This window comes from Pithys albifrons, chromosome 7 (genome assembly GCF_047495875.1).
Source record: "Pithys albifrons albifrons isolate INPA30051 chromosome 7, PitAlb_v1, whole genome shotgun sequence".
Taxonomy (NCBI): Eukaryota; Metazoa; Chordata; class Aves; order Passeriformes; family Thamnophilidae; genus Pithys; species Pithys albifrons.
Window position 1 is genome coordinate 164,652 of NC_092464.1, and position 26,020 is coordinate 190,671.

Here is a 26,020-nt window from a genome sequence, read left to right on the forward strand (position 1 = left end):
TGCCTCTGTGCCGTACTGCCTCTCACGCTGCTCCTGAACGCACTCTCCCTCCTGAAAATGCCAAAAATCCGACCTGAGGCGACTCCAAACCCCTTTTTTGAGCCCCTCACGGGTGGGCGGGACTGCGGGGCTGAGGGGAGCGGCGGGACCGCCCCCCGGGCGGGCGGGAAAATGGGACCAGCTGCAACAGAGCGGCCCCGCCCGGCCCCGCGTCCCGCTGGGGGCTCCTGCGGCCTCTCGGTGACCACCAGGGGGCGCCTGCGACACACCGGACACCTGCCTGTCCCCTGAGGGACCCCCACAGAGCCCGCAGTGACACACGGGGCACCCCTGTCCCCTCAGGGACACCCACAGAGACACACGGGGCACCCCTGTCCCCTCAGGGACACCTACAGAGACACACGGGGCACCCCTGTCCCCTCAGGGACACCCACAGAGACACACGGGGCACCCCCGTCCCCTCAGGGACACCCACAGAGACACACGGGGCACCCCCGTCCCCTCAGGGACACCCACAGAGACACACGGGGCACCCCCGTCCCCTCAGGGACACCCACAGAGACACACGGGGCACCCCTGTCCCCTCAGGGACACCCACAGAGACACACGGGGCACCCCTGTCCCCTCAGGGACACCCACAGAGCCCGCAGTGACACACGGGGCATCCCTGTCCCCTGAGGGACACCCACAGAGCCCGCAGTGACACACGGGGCACCCCTGTCCCCTCAGGGACACCCACAGAGCCCGCAGTGACACACGGGGCACCCCTGTCCCCTGAGGGACCCCCACAGAGCCCTCAGTGACACACGGGGCACCCCTGTCCCCTCAGGGACACCCACAGAGCCCTCAGTGACACAAGAGGCACCTGCCTTGTCCCTTCGATCCACAGGGCACCCCGGCCCCCTCAGGGACCACCACAGATCCGGCGGAACCCAGGGGACACCCCCTGTCCTGTCATGGACCCCCACAGAGCCCCAGGAACACACGGGGCACGCCCCCGCTCCTTTTAGTGTCCCACCCCTTACCCTGTGTCCCTTTTTTTTCCTCTCATTCCCTGTCCCCTCTGTCGCATTCCCCCGTACCTCCTGTCCCCTCTATCACACTCGCTGTGCCCCTCTCTCTCCCTGTCTCCTTCCCAGTCCCTCCCCTGTCTCCTCTCACCCCGGCAGCTCCGGGCGCGGGGCCCAAACAGGAGACGCCTGTTTACCCCTCAGGGTATCCTTTTTCCCCTCACAGATTCTTAGGGGTATGCAGGGGACACCCACCTCCCACTCAGGGACACGCACAGCGACCCGTGTTTCACCCCCCCAAAATGCTCCTCACTCAGCTTTTGTGTCCAACAGCCCACAATCTCCCCCAGACAGACTTCACAAGTTTTTATCCACCTTTTCAAAGCGCCTTTCACCTGCGGCCGCCTCAGGGACCTGTCTGAGGGCTGCGGGAACGGCGGCCCCGCCCTGCCTGAGGCGGGAAAGGAGGCTCAGCTGGCCCAGCGGGGCCGCCCTGCCTCCCTCAGGGCACCATCACGGACCCCCGGGGACCCCCCTGGCTCCTCAGGGACCCTTCAGGGCACCTTCTTCAAAACCCCTCTGTTATTGTCAAGACATCTCATAATTCACCTCAAAATGTGCTCTATTCAGTTTTTCCCTCAAAGATGGTCAGTCTGTTCTTGGCGTTTTACCTCAAGACATCCTGTATTTGTAGCTGCGAAGTTCCCTCAGCTTTACCTGTACGAAGTTCTCTGTCTCCTCTGGCGTTCCCCAGCATCTCTACCGACAGACCCTCTGCCTCTGTGCCGTACTGCCTCTCACGCCGCTCCCGAACGCACTCTCCCTCCTGAAAATGCCAAAAATCCGACCTGAGGCGACTCCAAACCCTTTTTTTGAGCCCCTCACGGGTGGGCGGGACTGCGGGGCTGAGGGGAGCGGCGGGACCGCCCCCCGGGCGGGCGGGAAAATGGGACCAGCTGCAACAGAGCGGCCCCGCCCGGCCCCGCGTCCCGCTGGGGGCTCCTGCGGCCTCTCGGTGACCACCAGGGGGCGCCTGCGACACACCGGACACCTGCCTGTCCCCTCAGGGACCCCCAGAGCGCCCGCAGTGACACACGGGGCATCCCTGTCCCCTCAGGGACACCCACAGAGCCCGCAGTGACACACGGGGCACCCCTGTCCCCTCAGGGACACCCACAGAGCCCGCAGTGACAAACGGGGCACCCCTGTCCCCTCAGGGACACCCACAGAGCCCGCAGTGACACACGCGGCACCCCTGTCCCCTCAGGGACACCCACAGAGCCCGCAGTGACACACGGGGCACCCCTGTCCCCTCAGGGACACCCACAGAGCCCGCAGTGACACACGGGGCACCTCTGTCCCCTCAGGGACACCCACAGAGACACACGGGGCACCCCTGTCCCCTCAGGGACCCCCACAGAGCCCACAGTGACACACGGGGCACCCCTGTCTCCTCAGGGACACCCACAGAGCCCGCAGTGACACACGGGGCACCCCTGTCCCCTCAGGGACACCCACAGAGCCCGCAGTGACACACGGGGCACCCCTGTCCCCTCAGGGACACCCACAGAGCCCGCAGTGACACACGGGGCATCCCTGTCCCCTCAGGGACCCCCACAGAGCCCGCAGTGACACACGGGGCATCCCTGTCCCCTCAGGGACCCCCCCAGAGCCCGCAGTGACACACGGGGCACCCCTATCCCCTCAGGGACACCCACAGAGACACACGAAGCACCCCTGTCCCCTCAGGGACCCCCACAGAGCCCTCAGTGACACATGGGGCACCCCTGTCCCCTCAGGGACCCCCAGAGAGCCCGCAGTGACACACGGGGCATCCCTGTCCCCTCAGGGACACCCACAGAGCCCGCAGTGACACACGGGGCACCCCCGTCCCCTCAGGGACACCCACAGAGACACACGGGGCACCCCCGTCCCCTCAGGGACACCCCCAGAGACACACGGGGCACCCCTGTCCCCTCAGGGACACCCACAGAGCCCTCAGTGACACAAGAGGCACCCCTGTCTCCTCAGGGACACCCACAGAGCCCTCAGTGACACACGGGGCACCCCTGTCCCCTCAGGGACCCCCCCAGAGAGCCCGCAGTGACACACGGGGCATCCCTGTCCCCTCAGGGACACCCACAGAGTCCGCAGTGACAAACGGGGCATCCCTGTCCCCTCAGGGACACCCACAGAGACATACGGGGCACCCCTGTCCCCTCAGGGACACCCACAGAGCCCTCAGTGACACACGGGGCACCCCTGTCCCCTCAGGGACACCCACAGAGAGCCCGCAGTGACACACGGGGCATCCCTGTCCCCTCAGGGACACCCACAGAGTCCGCAGTGACAAACGGGGCATCCCTGTCCCCTCAGGGACACCCACAGAGACACACGGGGCACCCCTGTCCCCTCAGGGACCCCCACAGAGCCCACAGTGACACACGGGGCACCCCTGTCTCCTCAGGGACACCCACAGAGCCCGCAGTGACACACGGGGCACCCCTGTCCCCTCAGGGACACCCACAGAGCCCGCAGTGACACACGGGGCACCCCTGTCCCCTCAGGGACTCCCACAGAGCCCGCAGTGACACACGGGGCACCCCTGTCCCCTCAGGGACACCCACAGAGACACACGGGGCACCCCTGTCCCCTCAGGGACCCCCACAGAGCCCGCAGTGACACACGGGGCACCCCTGTCCCCTCAGGGACCCCCACAGAGCCCGCAGTGACACACGGGGCATCCCTGTCCCCTCAGGGACACCCACAGAGACACACGGGGCACCCCTGTCCCCTCAGGGACCCCCACAGAGCCCTCAGTGACACACGGGGCACCCCTGTCCCCTCAGGGACACCCACAGAGCCCGCAGTGACACAAGAGGCACCTGCCTTGTCCCTTCGATCCACAGGGCACCTCTGCCCCCTCAGGGACCCCCACAGAGCCGGCGGAACCCAGGGGGCACCCCCTGTCCTGTCATGGACCCCCACAGAGCCCCAGTCCCACCGTGCGTTTTTCCCCGCAGCCCCTTTAAGTGTCGTCCTCTCCTCCCATGCACGAAGTCCCCACAGACTTCTCCACAGTGTTCCCCCTCCCATACCAACCCGTGGGGTTCCCCCGCAGACACCCCCATGGGGTCTCCTCCGTACTCACCCGTGGAGTGTCCCCCATACGTTCCCATGGGGTTACCTCGCAAGTTTCCCCCTCATACCCACCCGTGGGGTCCCCGGGGTTGACCACGCACAGCACGGTGGGGCGGCAGCGGCCCCGCGCGTCCCGCAACTCCCTCCGGGGCACGGCCACATCCAGCGCCCAGCCTCGGGATTCATCCAGAGGGTACGGGATGGCCATGGCTCCTGCCAGCCCCGCGGTTGCCCCGAGCAGGGGAGATCCGGCACCGGCACCCGGACCCCCCGTGGGCAGCGCCAAGCCGGGATCCACAACCAAGGGGACCTTGGATCACATCTGCGAAAACCTCTTACCCCAACGGGACCCCATAATTTGGGTGGCCCCCCAGCACCCCATACTCAAACATTTTGATGCTCCCGTACTCCAGGTGGGTATCCCCCCACACCCTGTGCCCACATTTGGCTGCCCCTCATACCCCGTACCCTACATTGGGTGCCCTCCGTACCCCAGGTGGGTGCCCCCCCGTGCCCGAAGTGGCTTCCCGGGGGCAGTACCATCCCCGTGTCCTTCTCCAGCCCCTACAGAAGCGATCGGGCACCAGGCACAGCTCCTGCAGGGGCACTGGGGGGCACTGCTGGGATCGGGTAGACGGGGGGAAAGGGGAGAACTGCTGGGATAGCGGGGCAAGGGGGGAACGGAACGGGGGGGCACCGGGGTTGGGGCAAAGTGGATGCCTTTTTTTCCAGAGGGTCCACACACACATCTGAGGGTCCCTGGAGAGCCCCCGGCACCAGAGAAGCCACACACACATTGTCCAGTGTCCAGGAGAGCCCCCTGTCCTCCGTATCCCCTGTCCCCCGTGTCCCCTGTCCCCAGTGTCCAACACCAATAGGGGTCCCTACTCCCCCACACTGTTCCGTGGCCCTGAGGTGACTTCTGTCCCCAGGATGACCCCTGTTCCCAGGAGTCCTCATATTCCAAGATCGCCTTAACCTCAGTACCCCGGTTTCCCCAGGACACCCCTCTCCCCGCAGGGCCGTGCATTACTCCACTCTTCCCTCGCCCAGGACAGCCCTAGTCCCTTCCCAGGACATTTTCTTTTCCTCCATCTACTCTTTTCCCCTCTATTTACCTGTCCTTCCTGTCCCCCCGTTTTTCCTTTCCTTCCTTGTCCCTCTGTCTTCTCTCCTCTCTGTCCCCCCTGCCCCCTAAGTTATCCACCCCTGTCCCATCCTATCCCCCCGTGTCCTCCCAGTCGCCTCTCTATCCTACCCCTTTGTCTCCCCCCATCCGTGTTTCGTCCTTCCCTTCCCCCCGTACCTCTTCTACCCGTCTCTCCCCCTCTTCCCGCCTTTCATCCCCTGCACCTCCCGTACCGTGTTCCCCTCTATCACACTTTTCCGTCCCTCCGTCCTCTGTCCCACCAGCCACTCTCACCCCTTGTATCTCCTCTGTCCCCTCTATCGCACCCACTGCCCCTCTCTCTTCCCCTGTGCCCCCGTCCCGCCCCTGTCCCCGGTCCCGTTCCCTGTCCGCACTCACCGCGGTGCGGCTCCGGGCGCGGGGGAGGATGTGGATGCGGGGGAAGGCGCGGGACCCCCGGCCAGGCGCTGGCAGCGCGAGCGCGGCACAGGGACCGACTGCCCGTGCAGCCGGGGGACAGTGGGATTGGGATAGTGGGGCTGGGACAATGGGGATGGGCTTGGGATAGGATGGAATGGGGTGGGGTGGGGTCGAATGAGATGGGGTGGGATGGGATTGGGATGGGATGGGGTCGAATGGGTGGGGTAGAAAGGGTTTGGATGGAAGGGAATTAGGTGGATTGGAATTGGATTCAGTTGGCTTGCTTGAATAAAGAGCTGATAAGAGAAGGCTGTTAACACCTCGTCAACACAGCAGGAGGGCAGAAACCTGGGTAAATGGGCAGTCCGAACAGCTTTTGTTTAAATTATCTTCTATAAAATTCTTATATTAGAAAATCTGTGTTAAACCAATAACTGTCTGTAATAGATATTTGAAACCACCTGTATAAAAATCACCCCATTTTTGTACACGGTAGACACGTACTTTGTTTAGGTATGAGCTCCCTGCGTGACTCCAGCCATGGGCAAGCTGTAATAAAATTTTGCTTTACCATTAATATCTAGATTTTCTTTAAATCACAGTCCCACCCGTGTGTTTTTCCCCACAGCCCCTTTAAGTGTCGTCCTCTCCCATCCATGAAGTCCCCACAGACTTCTCCGCAGTGTTCCCCCCCATACAAACCCGTGGGGTTCCCCCGCAGACCCCCCATGGGGTCCCCTCCATACTCACCCATAAATTTTCTCGGGTACCCCGTGGGTCTGGGCACCCTGTAACTCAAATGGTCACTCCATAGTGCTGGGAACCCCATAACTCAAACAGGCACCCCACAACTCTCTCAGGCACCCCACAGGATGTGCTGGGGCACCCCAAGGGTCTGGGCACCCCATATATGGTTTGGGGTAACCCCAAAACTCTAATGGGCACCTCATAAATAATAAGACACCCCATGGGCATTCTGGGCACCTTAATGGTCTGGGCATCCTATAACTCCAGTGGGCACCCCATAGACTGTGCTGGGCACCCCACGGATCTGGGCATCCCACATATTGTTTGGGGGCACTCCACAGATCACCCAAAACCCAATCCTGGGACGCCCCCAAATCCAACACCCCCTCCATTAGGACCCACTTCCCGAACCGTGCCTGGGTGTCCCCAAACACCCCAAAAGTCACATCCCCACCCCGCAGGACCCTCCCCAAACCCCAGCTCTCCACAAGCCCTGCCCAGGGACACGGAGGTGACATTCCCAGGGCTATTCCCAGTGCTATTTGAGGATCGGGCACCCCCTGTCCTGTGAGAGACCCCCCCAGCGCCCGCAGTGGCACACAGGGCCCACATCTCCCTCTCAGGGACCCCCACAAACCAACACAAACGTACCTCACTTCCAAACACGACTGGCTTGTATTTTACTGCATTTTCTTTGGACGACAGCTACTACTGAAATGTTATCCAGGCCTAACTCGGGTAAAGAATCCGTGTAAGTGTCTTAAATGCTTCTCAGCTTGCTGACTTTCTCATGTCTTCAAGAATACTTACTCTTTTACATACTGTGACTACTTATGTGTTAAATTATTTAAGAATAATATATGTGAACACTTCCTCTGCGACGACAGCTGTGTAAGGTAAAATGAAACAACACGTTTCACAACTAGAAAATTTTAAAGTTTTATCCACCAGAAGATACTTTTGCAGACCTACCACTTTATTCGAAGTGCATTCAGTCCTGTCTTACGAAAATATCTCAAAAGCTTTAGGCTATTAGTCATACACAAGGAGACCTCTTTCCCCCATTCTGCCAGGACAAAGACAGGAGACACAACACTTCACAAGTTACACAGAACTATACAGAGAACTAGAGGTACCACGCCCAGGGACCAAGCGGCAAACGACTGTTTTTGTCTGGCTTTAATGCCTTCATCCCTCTTCTGACAAAAGACAGGGCTTTTTACCAAGGGTTTACGGTGTTTTGCTAAAACTCCAAAGGTGCTTAAGAACTTCTGAGATAAGACAATGAACAATGAACGCACGTTGAGGTCTTTGCCCAGTGCTTAAAAACTAACGAGTTCTTTTGTGAGCCTCTGTACACCTGGCACTCATCATCCCTGCCTCTCCTCCGGGCTATGAAACTTCCCAAAACCAAATGGAATGGCAGGAAAGCTCCGAAATTCCCCCAAAATTCTATTCCTACCTTGGTCTCGTTGCTTTAGCTTCAGCAAAATCCTGGTTTTGACATTTCCAAATAAAAATAAAGTCCTTTTCTTCCTGGAGCCCACCTCCAAAATTCAAACGCGACCTTCAGAACAGAACATCCCCATGAATTGCTGCCACAAGCAGTGCCAGGCAGGAGCCGCCCGGCCTTTACCTCCCCCACACAGACTGTTTGCTGCCAGCACCAGCAGCTTTTTGGGCTGACATGTGCAAAGTCGGCCGGCACCCACGGAATTGCCTTTGCTCCCTTCCTAAAGGAACAAAGCTTCCCGAGTTGCAGCCCCAACAACTCCTTCACCAGATGAGTTTATTGAAACAACTTTTCAGAGCAGGCATTTCTGAGCGTACTCCATCAATCCCAAGAGTTCAGAAAAAACACTGTCCGCTGTCCAAAGGAACTGTGCATGTTACAAATGGGATGTTTTTACATCCTCATTTAAACCATCACATGAGCATAAATGGCACTCATTATGCAAATTGCAACCGTTCCCCTAAAAATAATTAGGGCACAAACGGAAATAGTTCTTAACCCAAGGCTGTTACAGCTGCCCCATGCCTTGGACCCCAAGACCAAGTCACTACTGTTCTGATATAAATCAACAGATTTTTAAAAAATGTTTTCTTGTTTCTTTACATTTACCTTTGATCCTTGTTTTTTTAAAAGAACATTCTTATATGGTATTTAGTGGGAAGTGTAACATTTGAATATTTACTAAAATATAAGTACTTCCAAGCTTTTTTCACCTTCATTCTTCTTGACATCTTCAGCCACACTAATCTGAAGAAGCAGGTTCCATGGATTACATTAGAAAACCAACCAACAAAACCCTGAAAACCACCACAACCCCCCCACCCCAAAATGGGACACAAAGTGGATTTGAGCAACTTACACATGTCTGGACTTCAGGAAGTGCTGCCGTCTACACGTGCACCATCAGCACAAGTTCTCATTCTTTGACTGTATTAAAATAATTCAGCATTGAGTTTGGAGTTCCCTTTTGAAAAACAGTCTTCTGAGTTGATATTCTGAATGCAAACCACTTTTTACCTGCTCCACTTGGAGTGCAGCCCAGCTGCTTCTTAAAGGTCAGGTTCCATTCCAATGTGTGTACTTTTGAGCTCACAATTTTCACACAGTTGAATGTTTTACCAGTTCCTTTGACCAACAGTACGATCATTTTATTGTCAAAATAAGTAATTTTTAGCAAATGAAAAGCTTAATGCAACAATACAACTTTATACCCAGTGTGAAAGCAACATGATGTTATAAATAAATGCATACAGTGTATTACACAAAGTATATTATACACATGCCATGTAACCATGGAGCAATTAACAGCAGTACAGGACTACTGATCATGGGCACAAAGTATTCTTGTAAACAAGATTTTGAGAAACTTGGAGAAAAAGGTGGCTTCTGGAAAGATGAAAATCTTGGGATTCCATTTTTGTTTTAAATGAAGTCAATGATTTTTATTTTTCAGGGTGCTGTCTATAAGAATGCACTTCATATTGAAACAAAGATCAATACTATACAGTTTAAGAAACTTTACATATGTACATAAATTACACATCAGGAATGGTTTTAAAGCTCAAAATGAGTTGTGGGAAAAGTCTCTTTTCCCTCTATTAAAATCTTTACCTCTTTCACATTGTGATCATTTGCAACTGTCTCGGCGTGATCCAGGGCTCGGGTACTCGCCAGGAGCTTTATGACCTGCTGGATGTGCTCCCTAAAAGGAGGGAGGAGAAGTCAGTAAAGGGGTAGAACAATCAATGACATGGATTAATATCCCAACAGAAGGCTACATCATGAAAGGCATATCATAAATATTCCTGCCTCAGATTTATTAGAGTTGCTTAATTAGGGCAACAGCAGCAGATTTGTTTAATGCTGGGAAAAGGCAGGACAGAAGACAGAAATTAAATTAGAACTTCCCATGAAAATAAGGCTAACTGCATGTTTCTCTCCCAATACAAACTTTTACCAAGTTTGTACTTACACCTGGTAAAAAAGGTTCTTTCAAACCTAGACTCAGACTACCAAAAGAGAGAGTTCAAAAATTTCAATGAACTTCACACACAAATTGCTACACTGATACACAAGAGTATAACAAGACTGGAAGATTCTTTATTCCTGTGCTGTTGCCAAACCATTACAGGCCAGCAGTGATGTGTCTAATCTGAACTTCTAATTAAGCTCATTATGGGACTCAAGCAAAGTGACTCTTGGATCTAAGGTCAAAAAGTTCATCCAGCTGGTTGTGTAAATGAAATCAGAAGGTTTGTACAGTATAGGAAAGACAGTGTGCAATTCAGAAGCCATTATGCAGGAATCAGCAGGGCTCACAGGGTGAAATAGTCCACATGCAGTAGCTGCAAAATTTGGCAGAATAAAAGGTGGTTTTGTTTGGAAGGGACACCTTCCACAGCCCAGGTTGCTTCGAGCCCCATCCAACCTGACCTTGGACACTTAAAAGGATGGGGCAGCCACAGCTTCCCTGGGCAACCTGTGCCAGTGCCTCACCACCCTCACAGGGAAGAATGTCTTCCTAAAATCCAACCTAAATATCTCCTCTTGCAGTTTAGAACCATTGCCCCTTGAGTGGACATGATCTGCCCATATAAAAAGTCCCTCTCCTTCCATTTTACAAACCCCCTTAAGAGTCTGTGACACTGAGCAGTGGTACAACAGGTATCATCAGTGTTTCAGTATTTCCAGGAGGTGCTGTGTCCAGACACTTTAAATATATCCCCATGTACCACACAGTAACATTTTGGAAGTCTCCTTTTAAAGAAGTTTCCAAAGACACTCCACAGGATGGAGACAGTTACTCATGTTTGCATGTACAGGCAAAATAAAACAAATGACAAGAACTGCAATTGCTTTAACTCAAGGTAATTACCTTGCATTTCTCTTCTCTACATCAGAGCAACCAATGCTGTGTCTGTAAATTGTATCAGCCAGGTGAGCAAGGTATCTACAGGAGTTTTCTAGCTGGGAAATAGTCTTGTCTCCTCTTAGATTACTGAACCACTGTTAGGAAAGCAAGCAATTACCCAGGCAGAACAGGAAAAGAAAGTTAAATACAATGTAAGAAAATTCTTACAAACTATGTAACATGATTGGGGAAATCTGCCAGCTGAGACTGAGGTGACAAGACCCAACTGAGTGAAAAAATGAGAGAACTACCAAAAAAGTATCCGAAATCCAAGCAGTGTGACACTGAAACCCACAAAATACCTACACGAAATACAGGTATAAGCCAGAGAAGTTTCTTTCTTTAGTTTGTGTGTTAAAAAATACAAAATCCCTTTTTCACTGACACTACAACTTTTGAAATACCAAACCCGAGATTTCATAGGCAACTTCAAGTTTTAACCACATTTTCCTTTAATTGCAATCGGTGATTTTAAACATTGTTTGATTTTACTTACACTTTGAGCCTTCTTCATGCTGTCCTCTCCATACTCTGAGTTTTGAAAAGCCATAAGAATGTGCCTGTTCAGCAGCCCATCTATGCACAGCTCCTGGAGAGTTTGATTTGAAAGGATCCCATACCACTGGAGAAAGTTTCCTAATAACTGAAAATAGGCATTTCAAGACTTACTGAAACCAGAAAGTTGATCAAACACATGAACATTTAAAAAATATTTAATATTTTAAAATATCTTGCAAACCTATTCAGAATACAGTCTCCCTCACAGTGCATTACCAAAGACTAAGGATCCTCATTTAGAGATTACAGCAGCTTCCATCTACCCTTTTCCACAAATTTGAGAAGTATTTTATTGCTACACTGTCTCAGACCATTTACCAGATGTATTTACTCACCTTACCAGAGGACCAAAACTGACGTTGGAAAAACAAATATGGACCCGAGTTCTTGTTTTCTAAGATGCTGCAAAGTAAAGAGATTTCTTAATGAGCAACCAAGACCACATCTCTGTCTGCAATTTGCTGGTTTCCAGCACACAATTCATTTCCATAAATACTCCCTTCCATCCTTCTTGTCTTTGCTAAATTCTACCAGGAGGATAACAAAAAGATGTCCTGTATCCAGGCACTGAACCACACTGGGAAAAACCCTGTTAACTGTGGACAGAAGGCAGCAACTTGCTAAGGAAAATCTAACACCATAGTTGAAAGTAAACTTACTTTTTTGGATAGAAGGGCATGAATACATCAGCATCTAGTGTTCTCCTCATTCTTAGCAATAATGCCTTCAAAAGCATCTGAAACAGATCATTTTATTTTTAGATGTCCAAGGCACTGCTTAGTAGTTAAAAATCGGAAATTGATTTTTAAAACAATAAAGAACATTTGTGAGCCCAACATGAAGGGCACACATATTTAAGCACCCATCCAGTCTTAAAGGAAGAAGCCTGTAATAATGAAAACATCTGAACTTTGACAGGTTCCATTAAAGCCTGAACTCTTAACATCAGTTGCTGCACTCACAGAAGGCAAAGTAAAACTACCCAATTTCCAGGCACTGCATTTGAAAAGATTGCAGAGATCTTAAGAAAGAAAACACAGTATTTGTAGCAGACCCTTAAAGCAAAACTGGAGACCAACAAGTCTTACATTTGGTGTATCTTTTTATCTCCAGTATCTATTTTGGGGAGGTTTCACTGAGTTCCTTCTCTTAATCTATCACCATACTTGACTGTTCACAACCAAGCTGCCGAGCATCAAATAAACTGAAAACTTCTCTTTCTTCCTCTGTTTTCCAGCATTAAGTATAGTAAAAATATATTCAAATTCCTTAACTTATGTAAAAACCCAACTCACTTGTGTGTTTTTGTTTTCTGCATTCACCACTGAGGGGTATCCATCTACTGGTTTCTGTACAATTGCCACCATTCTACATGTCTGTGTGGTAGAAAAAGGATCCCAGATATTTTCTGAAATCACTGTAAGAGAGTAAAGAATTACCCCCCCTTGAACATACTCAAATACAGGTATTGATCATTCATTTATTTACAAAACAGTAAAATCTGAAAGCACAAACAAGCACGAGATTCCACAACCCCTTCCCCACCATTTTCCAAACCTATACCTGTTAATTTAGGAAGAACAACTCGCTCTACAATGGTAGGCAACAGTGAAATCTCAGCATCATCTTTCACTTGCTCCTGCTCTTCACAGCCGTAAAACAGCAAAGGATTCAAACCACAACATTGTTTCAAAATCTCGACACTTGCCCTAATAAGAGAATTTGAGTTCGATACCTAAAAAGAGATTTGAGTCAACACATACAAGAAGCAACACGTATGCAAGGATCATACACTCACAAAACAAACTCTAAAACACTCAACCAGATGAACCAATTCACTCTCTTAGCCCACAGTCACCGATAGAATGAAAACCTAAAATAGCAGAAACCTGATTGTTTTCACAGTTGTTGCCCCACAGATTTTAACTTGTACTTACACCAAAAAGAAAACCCCAGAGATCAGGGTACAAGTGGGAATTACAGTTCAGTTGTGCAGAACTACAAAATTATACTTTCTGGATTCAAAACATCTCTTTATGAGCACCTTGTATTTTTTCTAACTTAACAAAGTGCTTACCAGGACCAGCAACAGTCAGGAGGGAACACAGTTAGACTTGAGAATTCTGTACCATGTCTCTAACTAACCTGAGTTTTGTTTTGTCAGCCTGGAAACTCACTGAGAAATGACAAGGCAGAAGGGACAATGTGCAGAAACGGTTTTAAATTTAATGAGGATATATTTCAGATGTTCCCTGGTTTGATTAATGAAGTAAATCATAATAAATTAACAAATTAATTAAATACTCTGGATTCCCTCTGAAGAGGACTTACACTTCCCTCCCTCTCCAATCAGAGCAGAGGTGACAGAAAACTCCCTTTTAAAAAATTTCTCTTAGTAGTTAAGAAAACACTTCTGAAAAAAAAAAAAAGAAGAGAGCAGGAGTCAAAAGGTACCTGAACTGTTTGTCCTGGTGGCAGCTCATGTAAGCACAACATGCAGGCTGCAGAACGAACATGGGCCAGGATACTGGGCTGCAGCAATGTCTGCTTTTCCCTCGCTCCCCACCTGGTAACTGGGTAATGCAGACTAGGAGGGAGACTGGGATATTGCCAGCCAGAGTTCCACAGGGCATGAAGGTGCAGGGGTGTCAGAGACTGAAACGGTTAATGATTTATGCATTCTAAGAAACTTTGCGGGCTTTTGACTTTTGCATTATACCCCTGATGGGCAGTTGGGGCCATCCCTGCAGTGCTCGAGCCCTTTTAAGGTGCAGATAAAGGAATTACAGGAGCAATTAGGAAAAGAACTCCCACAGTCGACTGATGAACGTGAAGCAGTTCGGGGGAAAAGAAAATAAATCTGTTGCTTCAACATTACAAAATGAGGAAATAAAAAATTAAAAGCTTGCAATGAAAAACTGTGAATTACATCAATTAGGAATACCCCAGACCGGTTGATGTTAACAAACCCCTGTATCCCTCTGAAGAACTAACAGAATTTAAGCAAGGCCATTCAGAGAACATAGTCAAAATACAGCAGTAAGGACCGTGAATCAGAAACTGAATAGCATCAATCACCCCCTGAGGGCAGCTGCCCCCAGCAGTCCAACACTGTGGTCCCCTCAGCCCCACCACAAACCTGTTTAACCAGTCCACAGCGGCCAGATGTGTCCTTTTTTGCAGACGTCTGCCAGCAGAAAAAATGAAACCGATAAAGGCTTCTACAGCTGCTATGACTGGTTCTCATTGTCCTTTGAGAACATGAAGTAACAGCAAGACTGAAAAGTTATGCTGGTTATTTTTCTTTTGGGTTGTTTGCATGTTCTTTATCTTTAAAATGTTGTGATCCAGGTTACCCCTGTCTCCCTTCCCAGGAGCGGGTCCTGACAAGGTGACAGAAAGGAAGATATATAACCTAGAGACTTCGGTTGCAACTCAACATAAGAACAGGCTTCTTAGTTCAACTTCTGAAGACACAGCATATCTAGTCACAATTTTCTCTGAAGTATTGTAGAGCCTAAATGCATTTCCACAGAACCACAGAACGCTTCAGGTTGGAAGGGATCTTAAAGATCACCTAGTTCCAACTCACTGCCATGGGCCAGGACACATTTATTTATGTTGTTGGACCTTTCTGGCTGACAGTGGTATGTGCTGAATTGAACTCTGGCCTGCTGGAAGTCCACAAACTCCACAAAAGCTCTGCCCCAAGAGAGGTGCCTGTTTTAAACTTCAGCCCAAGAACACACCTTCAGCAGAAGCTACCTGAAGAGGACCTCACCTCCAGAGGAGTCCAGATAAGCAGCTTAAGTCTGATTAAAGGGTTAACAGCTTTGGTAAGCAGAGGCCAACATAAGCATCCTTATAAGAAGCAAAGTACTTGGAGCACCAAGCTTCAAACTGTGACTTAATACAATCAATTGAGTAAAAGCTTTCCAAAACATCATCAAAAACTTTGCTGGATTCTTTCAATATACGATCTGGCAGGGGAGAAAAGAAGCAAGAAGTTAATTACTTATTTCCTGTAATACCTCTTTCAAGACATTCTTTGATGCTCCCTGACATAAGCTAACTCCTATAAACCAAACCAAGAAACACCACCTTTAAAAGTTGTTACTTCTGCCTCAAATACACAAAGCAATAGAACCATGAGCACATGAGTACTCTCCAACAGACTGTCTTACTTCAAATACTTCATTAAATGATCTTCATTTACCAGATGCCCGAGTGATGATGAATTGTTCTGTATTCAGAGTGGACTGAACTTCCATGCTGGCCTCGTGCATGGGAGCTTTGAACAGCTCATCTCCAGGTCCCTTCTAATCCAAATTATCTTACATCTTTGATGAGCCAAATGCAAACACAGGAAGGCATCTCAGATAAGACAACGGAAATGGCAGCTCAGACAGAGCAGACACCGTGCTAAACTCCTGCCCAGAACATGCCTGTTAGCACTGGGCAATGATCATAATCCCTTAGCACCTTCTTTACTGTTTTTCTTTTATTTACAGTTCTGATTTACGGTCCAGACCTTTTTCTCTACATATAATTTTCCTTTCATCTTTTCTACTTCCCAGGGTTAGTTTCATTTTGATCAGTCATATTTGCTGCAGCAACAGTTGTTCAGTTACAGCAGCAACCTGTACATAACGAACACAACTGGTACACACGGCAGGTAGAGAAAGAGCTGAGGGAACAGGAGACTTTGTCATATAACCACACTGTTCATATTGGGATCAAGAAAAGACAATAAATATAAAGCTGGCAGGTCCCAAGTGCACCCCTCTGTTCCACAGAGCTCACTGCTGTTTCTGGACTAACATGACCATTATGAATGATTAACAAAAGGTTTTAAAAATACTGTACCTACTGAGAAACTGAAGAAACTCCTACAAAACGCTTTTGCACACATGGAAGTGCCAAATTACCAAGAGGAATTTAGCCACACTGAGTTTTAATCTAGATAATTTAATTTAGCAAAGATAATTATAGCACCTAACAACTCTAAACAGTTGCTCTGTTTATCAAGAAGCTCTCCCTGCACCCACAATTTCAGTAAATCAGCCAGCAACTAAAGAGGTGAAAACTGCACTTCCAAAGGAGCTGACAACTAGACAGTTCATCTAACTGCTTTCTAATCTGTTCATATTTTCAGTCTCTACAGCTACCTACAGCAATGACTTTGACATTTATTACCTTCTCTGTGGGAAGTGACCTTTTTATTTTAAACCTCTCCTATCACTTAATTTTATGATCCCCAGTACTCATATCATCTCATATTCTTCGCCTTGAAGCAATCAGAACTGCTCAGTCCCTCCTCAAATGCAACACAAGAAATTCTATGTATCTGATGCTTGCTGCTCTCCTCCTCCTCCTTTCTTCTAATCTGGTTAAACTCTTTAATCAAAGAGAATGGTAATTGTGCCACAAGATTTTTTCTGCAATGTTTGTATTCAACATTGTTTTCTATCATCAGCAAACTTTGCCAGGCTGTAACAAGACTCTACAAAATTTCTGTCATTGCATTGCTAGAATCTCATGCAAAACTCCACAAAATACTTCCAAGTAACCAAAAAAAGTTTCTAAAGCACTAAAGTTTTCAAAATTTCCCAGGCAACACAAACAGGCATTTCAAGAACAATAAACCTTGTTACACACTAGAAGGAAGACTTACTGAAGGTCCCAGAGACTACTGCCTACCAGTGAAATAACATCTACATTAAATAAAAAGAATCACACTAAAATGGAGCATTCAGTTGGCTGCAAGCTGCACCAAGCTGGTGAAAGAGACTGTTCTGGTCACACTTCAGTCTCAGGAATGAACAGCTCCTAAACTTTCTCTAAAATATGATGACATATAGAGACAGGATTACATTTGAATCTTATTCTTTTTTTTCCTGCCAAAGACTCGGTATTTTGTTCTGTAAGGCTGTGAGAATTGGGATTGCTCAGTCTGGAGAAGAGAAGGCTTCAGGCTGACCTAACTGTGGCCTTACAGTACTTGAAGGGAGTCCACAAGAAAGATGGATACAGACTATTTAGAAGAGCATGTAGTGACAGGACAAGGGGAAATGGCTTCTCACTGACAGCGAGCAGGGTTAGATGGGATACTGGGAACAAATTCTTCCCTGTGAGGGTGGGAGGCCCTGGCACAGGTGCCCAGAGAAGCTGTGGCTGACTCACTGCTGGAAGTGTCCAAGGTCAGTTTGGATGCGACTTGGAACAATCTGGGATAGTGGGAGGTGTCCCTGCCCATGGCAGGGGTTTGGAACTAGAGGAGCTTTAAGGTTTCTTCCAACCCGAACCACTTCATGATAAAGCCTAAGTAGCTTTTCTAACCTCGCTCCAAGTTGAAGTTTGTGATATCTGTTGACGTTTCCTCATCATCGCTGGAAAGGCCTTCAAGGTGATCTGCCATCTTCCCAGTTTGCTCTCTTGCTTGTCTACAGCGAGCTCTGAAAAAGATAAACCAGCTCTCACTTCTTTCTTCCCACCTAAACAATGAATGCACGCACCCAAGCTTGTCCTAGCTTTTAATTCAAGGAAAGTCAGGCTGAAAGAACTGACACTATGTCACCACCTCAAATACTCCACTACATTGCTGCCTCAAACAATAGAAGGAAAATAAACCAGCAGAGACCAGGTAAGCTTATTTTAGTGATATTAAACCAGTATCCTGCAATTGTGCCTTGTTTTGTACACTTGCATGGTAAGTTGGGATGTATAAGAACACCTCTGCCCAGCATACCAGCAGAAGTGTCAGTATGTCACACAGGACAGTTGTATCATCATGTAAGCAGGCAAAGACTCCTCAAAGGACAAGAAATCTCATCCTCTTACCTTCCAGCCTCTCTTTCTGCAGTTCGATGCTTGACTTGTTCTTGATAGATCGCTCTGTCTCGCCCAAAAGGATCAAGATTTGGTGCCATCAGTGCTTTACCTGTAAAATTACATCGATGAAAATTAAAATGCCTACTTGTGATTCCATAAATGTGCTGGAGGCAGTTTCATAAGAGCCTGTTACCTACTTTTAAGCTAAGTGTAAATTGAAGTAAAAAGTCAAAGTTTTCAAAAAAAAAAAAAAAACAGAAGCCTGAATTCATCAAGTGCAGATGTTAAAACAGAAAGCAGTGGAGTTTGGGAAAACTTCCCCTTAAATGTCAAATAGTTTTCACCAGACCTCACTCTTGTCCATCTCACAACAGTGCCAAATTACACAAAAGTAAACAGTTTTAATGGAAATTGCTTAGATTGACTCTTCTAAGACAAAAAGTTCTCCTTACATATTCACCATGCATCTTTTGAAAAGAAAATTAACAGAAAGGCAGGGAAGAGTGACTGGAGTAAGAACACAACATTTCAGAGTTTCATTGAGTTTCTAAGTTCATATGCTTTAGATTGCCTGAAGTTTAAAACACATGAAAGTCTACAGGAAGATAAATCATCTTCGCTCCTCTTCAAGCTGTGGTTATCTTTCCAGATGTCCCTGGTTATAGAAAACACAGTTAAATCAGCAGCCAGCTGGCAAGAGTGTTTCCAGTTCCTTCTTCCCAGGTAAATTTTAAACACTGGATGGAATGCCAGCCAGTGCTCAAGTCCACCCACTGACACATTAACATTTAAAAAACAGCCTATCCAAACTTCAGGAGTAAATTCACATGTTCTGACTAAATCTATTTACCAATTCATCATTACAGGTACTAATGACCATCTATGTCAGTGTTCCAATTCTATACCAAAACTACTGAGAGCCTTCTCAAAACTACCACATACTATGTAAGAGCTGTCTGTAAAGCCCAACCCTGGCCATGAAACTATTCCCACACCCCCATTAAATTTCAGTCTAAAAGAATCCAATCGAAGCTTCTAGGAACAACATTTCTAGTACATTCAGTTTCTAGTTCTCACAACAGCACTTTCACGGTAAAACTGCAAGGCCTGCACATGATTTCTGGGGTTTCACATACAGGCCTCAAAGAATGTGCCTGCAAACCACTCTGGTAAAGGAACAACCAACTCTGCCACCCCAACACTTTATCATCCTTGGTAAATTCTAGCTAATGGTATTACCAAGATTTCATTTCTGGACCCACTGTGACAGAATAGGAAATGGCTTCTATTATAGGATTTTACATCAGCAAATAGGACAGACAAGAAAGCCATTTTTAAAAATGGGAAGCTCTCCAAAGCATAAGGAGGGCTCCAATTACTAGGATATTTTACCTGTCTTCTTTATTTTTAATGTACTGAATAAAACCTCATCTGGGAAACTGTGGTAGGTTGAGCTGGCAAAATGCCAACTGCCCAACACCGAGTCAGAATATACCTCGCCCCACTGAGAAAAGGGGAAAAAATGGAAACTTAAAACAAGTTTATGTATTTATACAGAAAAGAGAAAATTAAAAGTAAACTACAATATAACACACATCTACACAAGTCAGAAACAAACAGTAACTCCCCACTCCCAGTTGAACACAGAAATCCCACCATTCTAGCTACAAATCACCCAAGAGAACTCAATCCCCCGAGGGACAGACCCAAGCAGGGAGAAAATGAAGCACAAACATTTCACTCTCGTGAGATCCCAGCAGCAGCAGGTGGTGCTGGGGCTGGCCCAGGACAGCAACACAACACATCTGGCCCAGACCAGCAGCCAGGAGGGACTGGGAGAACTCCTCCTACTCTACTGTACTTATATCCCAGTACCTGGAATGAAACATTTCTTTGGTTGCTCAAGTCAGGTGACACCTGCCCCTCCTAATCTACGTAGGACCACCTGCTAAACAGAGCCCTACCAAAAGGCCTACCTAAAACCACATCTATTGCCACCCAAGTTAACATTTGTAACTCTCACGAGTTTCACATACTGAAGAGTTACCACTACAAGAAACCTCCTCAGTAAGAATACCCATTCAGAAACTCACAGTAAGCAGGAGTTTGGCTAATCTTAAAGTGCATTTTATACAGGGTCTCTTTGTATTAGTCTGATTAGTCTTCCAGTTCTTTAGCTTTACCAGTCAAGTGTCTGAAATGAAATACTCATGCTGGCTACAAAACAGAGCATTAGACAGAAGTGTAGTCCAGTGCTTCATGACTTTGTACAGAGTTAACTGCAGACATTAAATGACATTTATAGATTCAAGGAGGTTAAAATAAATTTTTAAAAAAGGCCTGACATAAGATGAAAATGGGGGCTCAAATGCTACCACTATTTCCACTGACACCATGCATATACATTCAGTGCTAGGAAAGAGAAAATATAGTTAAGAGAAACAGAGAGGAGAGATGAAGTCAGAGTTAGAGTGGTTTGGAGTTTAAAACAAAACAGATTACAGAACTTTCATCTAAACATGCTGCTACCTATTCCAAGAGTAAGGAGAGACTTTTAAAACAGTCACATGTTAAAGATTTACATTTCAATTAGATCATACTAAGTAAACAAGGTTGTTTAAGGAATAATAAAAACCTTCAAGATGGCCTGACTTGAATGGCTTGAAAACTCCGAAGATTCATCTTTAACATCATCTTGTCGTCTTTGGACAAGGCGGGCAGCTCGTGTTTGTACAGCTGGTGCATGGCGGGCTCAGGGGCGTCAATCAGAGGCACCTGTAAAAACACAACACACTCAGTAACACCGACCCCTTGGGCTGCCCAGCCTCGGGGGTGCCTCCTATGGCAAAGCAGAATCAGAGGGAACTGTATAAACACAACACACTCCGTAACACCGACCCCTTGGGCTGCCCAGCCTCTGGGTGCCTCCTGTGGCAAAGCAGAATCAGAGGGAACTGTATAAACACAACACACTCCGTAACACCGACCCCTTGGGCTGCCCAGCCTCGGGGGTGCCTCCTATGGCAAAGCAGAATCAGAGGGAACTGTATAAACACAACACACTCCGTAACACCGACCCCTTGGGCTGCCCAGCCTCTGGGTGCCTCCTATGGCAAAGCAGAATCAGAGGGAACTGTATAAACACAACACACTCCGTAACACCGACCCCTTGGGCTGCCCAGCCTCGGGGGTGCCTCCTATGGCAAAGCAGAATCAGAGGGAACTGTATAAACACAACACACTCCGTAACACCGACCCCTTGGGCTGCCCAGCCTCTGGGTGCCTCCTATGGCAAAGCAGAATCAGAGGGAACTGTATAAACACAACACACTCCGTAACACCGACCCCTTGGGCTGCCCAGCCTCTGGGTGCCTCCTATGGCAAAGCAGAACGCTGTGGCTGCTCCAGCAGCACAAACTCTTTCCTTTGCCTCGTCTGCACCATCTGCACTGCCAAAGTGTGGGAAGTGCAGCATTTAATGTTGGCAGCTGTCAACCAGAACAAGAGCATTCTGAAAGCAACTTCTGTAGACTGACTGAGCCTGCACAGCAAGACAACCATTTCAGAGTGTGCAATAAGTCTTTCCAGTTCTTTTGCTTTCTCTACCAAGTGCGTTACATGTTCTATAAGGGTTTACAATTCTCAGACCCCACAGTTTCCTCAATCTTTAAACAAGAAAGTAGAAGTATTCTATACTTAAATGAGAAAATAACCCCACTGTATACACTGAAAAAATCACCCATGAATCCATCCTCCTGAAACCAGCAGCTATTGTTTTGCTCTAACTCTTATTAGCATATGCTGAAATATTATTACTGAAATTGAACCAAGTCCTGCATAACCATGTTATGCCAACTGGAACTCAAATCAGTCAAATGTTTCTCTAGACAATCACTATAACTAAAACAATACAATTGGTGCAACTTATGCATTAAGTATAACCTTAAATGATACACAGGTTAAGTCAGGTCAGACCTGTCACTTTTTTTTTTTTTGTGGACTAAATTTTAGCAGCAACTCTGACAAAAATAGGTAATACTAGAACAGTCCTGCCATTAAATAGCAGGTTCACTAGTCACTGTTGCAAAAATTCATTTCCTGGGACAAGTTAAAATTAGACCATTATAAATATTCAAATGCAAACCAGAGCTTTTCACCATCTCTTCATTTGGAAAGGCAAGTTCTTTTGGCATGAACACTTGGGCCATATCCCTCTTACCTGAGAGGAATGCTCATCACTCCACAGTCTGCCAGCCTTTTAGCTCACAGATTTCACTGCTGCCAACCATCCAGAATTACAGTTTTATTCAAAACAAAAGATAATCAGGAATTGTTTCCTGATGTAACTTAGCATGCAACTCAGCAGCTATTAACAAACTTCCTTCAGTAAAATACAAGATTCTGAGATTATGGCTACAGAGCCATTTCAGCTTGCTGAGACTGATATACACAGCAGAGGAGATATCAGCTGGAAAGAAGTATTAGCTCTTTGTGGGATCAGCTGGGCTCCAGGGACTAAAACTGAAGCTACTCTACACCAACCTAAAATATGTACATGTACACCTTTCTTTTGGAGAAAAAAGCACAGAGAAAGATATGCCAGCACTGGACGTCTATATTCAGAATTTAAGACAATTTTGAAAACAGAAATAATAATTAAAAAATACCAGTTTTACTGTAGTTTACCATATAAATACAGCTGCTTCTCTTAAATATGTAAAGAAAATTCTAGCACTGAAAAGTTTAATGAGACTTTTTTCAAAGCATCCCTAGTGGTATTCTCTAATTGTCAAACAAAAAACCCAAACAGTGATGTATTCAGACATATGAATCCACTCAAAAGTAAAACACAAGAATTAGAAGCCTTTAATCAATACTGTGGTTATTGAGTTGCTGACAATTTCACTGACTACTATAAAGTTACAGGCCTCATTCCCTGTTTTATTTAGTCAATACCTTAAATTCAGTGTTTTTCAGAGGTTTTTTGTCCACTTTCACTGTAAGCAGTGTAAGAGGAAAGCAGAAAGCTCCCTAAACATTTAGATCACAGGGGGAATTTTAACCTACAGCCCACATCTTGGACACAGAGTGTGTTTTGATAATCTGCTTTTGGAGGTAAAGTGACAGTTCATCACTTGTGCTGCCAAAGTAGGCTCGGAACAATTCAGTCTTTCTGTATCCACTGCACATTCCTGCATTCCAAATGCACAAACACCTTACCACTCACTGGCCTTCTCAGAAAGCATAATTTTGACAGTAATTGCTCCTGAAGGAAGTCATGCAAGCATCTTCTGCTCCATATTCTTAGTTAGGGGGAAAAAAAGATATCACAGAGGATTTGACCTTACCAGTGCTTGTTAATCAACTCTGCATTAACAGCTGTGCATGACACTCTCTGCTGTGCCTCACCAATGGGCAAAGTGATTCTAATATTCAGAACACCTTCAAAATACCATATTTAAAGATATGTGTTCATATATGTATATATACATACATATATACACATATTATTACACGTATACATACACATTTTATATGCTTATGTATATATTATAATTATATATATTATAAATAATAACAGCAACACTAAATATGAAGCAGTCAGGGGCACAGGTTTTACCAAACAGCTGAAGGCAATTCAGCTCTACGCTCAAAAGACAACAACAATTCACCATCCTACTGCATCCCATTGAAATAAAAACTGACAATGATTACTTGATTTTTCCCTCCTCCTCCCACCTCCATTTTAGAAAACCTTGTGGTGTCCCGTGGGCTGCTGGTTCTGAATCTGATGGTACCTTTGTCGTGCTGAAAGCACTGAATTCCAAACAGGATCTGGCCAAATAATGTCACAATAAATGAAATGCTCCAGCTGGACTGACCCATCAGCTCCTGCTTTTGCAGCTCACTGTGCATACAAATACAGCAACAGCCTCCTCCTGAAACAGCAAAACTCTGTGAATGCCCCTAAAAAGCAGGAGATGACAGAAGTCACATCTTACAAGTTCAACGGACTGGAATGCCAGGTGAGGTACAGGGAGGGTGAGAAAGTTTCCAAGTGTAGAATCCTTAAAAACCAACTACCAGCAAAGCAAGGGTATGTTGTAGGAAAGCAACTGCAGCTGCTGCTAATTTAACAACCAGGCTTGTTAATTTGCTGTCAAATGGCTGGGATTGATTTATTTACTAGTGGAGCTAGGTAGGCCAAAAACCCTCCTTCAAACCGAACTGAAATTGTTACACAACTTCTTAATAATATGTTTTCCTGGTTATACAAAATCTGTCAGACTCAGGAGTGTGGCTTCCTCAGTGAACAATCAATGGCAACTAATTAGTCACACTAATCAATCACTTGGATGAACTAACTGGTTCACACTTCCCAGGTTTGTTCACAACACAGTCTTCACTTTACAGGACTGCAGACTGGTCTCTCCCAATTCCAGGGACACTGGACAATTAATATCTACCCCATTAACACCCAGAATGCTTTTCTGTTCCCCTCCCACACCCACCGAGCTGGGCAAACAGCAGCTTAAACTGCTTGGTCATTCCGACAGGTTCTATATTTAGAAGCTACTGTGCTACTGTATTCAAGTCAGAAGACAACAGAGAAACAGCCCATGTACTGCCAACTGAATTCCACCCCTCCTGTGTGTGCCTAATATATATATATATAAATACAGAAATGGGTAATATATTCAGGAGCTCCTACAACATTTACCACAAAGTAAGTAATCCAACCATTGTGAAAATCTTGAGAAAAAACTAATTATGTTTTTGAGTTGGACATACACATGAAAGAAGGATATTTTCAAGTCTGGGTGTCTCTGAACAGCCACTTTACTTTTACAATCTTCTCCCTCAGAGCAGAGTAATACCAAGTGACGCCTGGCAGAAGGAAGTCTATAACAATACAGAAGACAAAAGTCTGTCACTGTGTACACAAAACATTCCAGAAACTAACAAGATCATAGTTCAGCCCTTATTTTTGCTAACCTGACATCCAACAAAAGTAAAAAGCAGCATCTGAGTAAACTTGAAATGCCAGAGTATCTACCAAAGTCCTCTAGACAGAAAATCTGCAAGTTTTTAGGCAATCTAAAGTCACTGACCTCGTACACTGTGAAGTTTCTGACAACCAGCTCAGCATGATGAGAAGTTCTTTTCAATCCTGGAATGACCAAACCTTTAGAAGAGTAGTATGTTCTCAGGGTTTGAAAACAGAGGAAAATGTGCTCTTTGGCAGGTACTACGAGACTCGTTTTTTTAAAGAGATGAATGTTTTTGCATCCTTACCTTTTCTCTGAAACACTCAAGCAAGTCTTGGACATTCCCTCGCATTTCCTGCAAAAACTTATGCTGTTCACCAGTACCCCCAAAGACTCTTCTAATCTTTCATTGCCTTGGCAGAGTCCTCTCGGCTTTGCTGATGTTTCTCACATTGCTGCCGATGAGCCTTGTGCATTTCTGTCATGGAGTCCAACCTGCAGGGCAATGGATGAACAGTAAATTTACACCCAAAAGCCTGTCTATTGCAGACCATTGAGATATTAAAGACAGTGCAAGTAGAGCCCATGTATGGGAGATACAGCACAGACACTTTCTCCAACCTTCGTTTGTCACTTCCCCCCCCTCCATCGACAGCAGGGCCGATGGTTGAAATTCATTTGCCAGACTGTGCTGAGCGCATCGCACCGGCCCCTCCCACAGATTGTCACACGAGTTGATGGCACACAGAACAGAGCGGGCCCTGAAGAAAA

At 47.0% G+C, this 26,020-nt stretch overlaps 1 protein-coding gene across 1 annotated transcript; it reads right to left on the reverse strand.

Annotated features, from left to right (window-relative positions):
• Positions 1-25,541, reverse strand: LOC139674109 (PAX3- and PAX7-binding protein 1-like). Its single transcript, XM_071560258.1, is given in 19 exon segments — positions 1-51; positions 6,205-6,249; positions 7,099-7,542; positions 7,910-8,014; positions 8,822-8,887; positions 9,572-9,662; positions 10,836-10,966; positions 11,368-11,514; positions 11,765-11,831; positions 12,089-12,165; positions 12,725-12,846; positions 12,993-13,095; positions 13,097-13,138; positions 15,211-15,257; positions 15,260-15,409; positions 17,769-17,884; positions 18,270-18,369; positions 20,896-21,035; positions 25,373-25,541. Coding segments are annotated over 13 exon segments (1,206 nt in total). The 5' UTR covers positions 18,359-18,369; positions 20,896-21,035; positions 25,373-25,541; the 3' UTR covers positions 1-51; positions 6,205-6,249; positions 7,099-7,542; positions 7,910-8,014; positions 8,822-8,863.
• Positions 25,542-26,020: the final 479 nt, after the last annotated feature.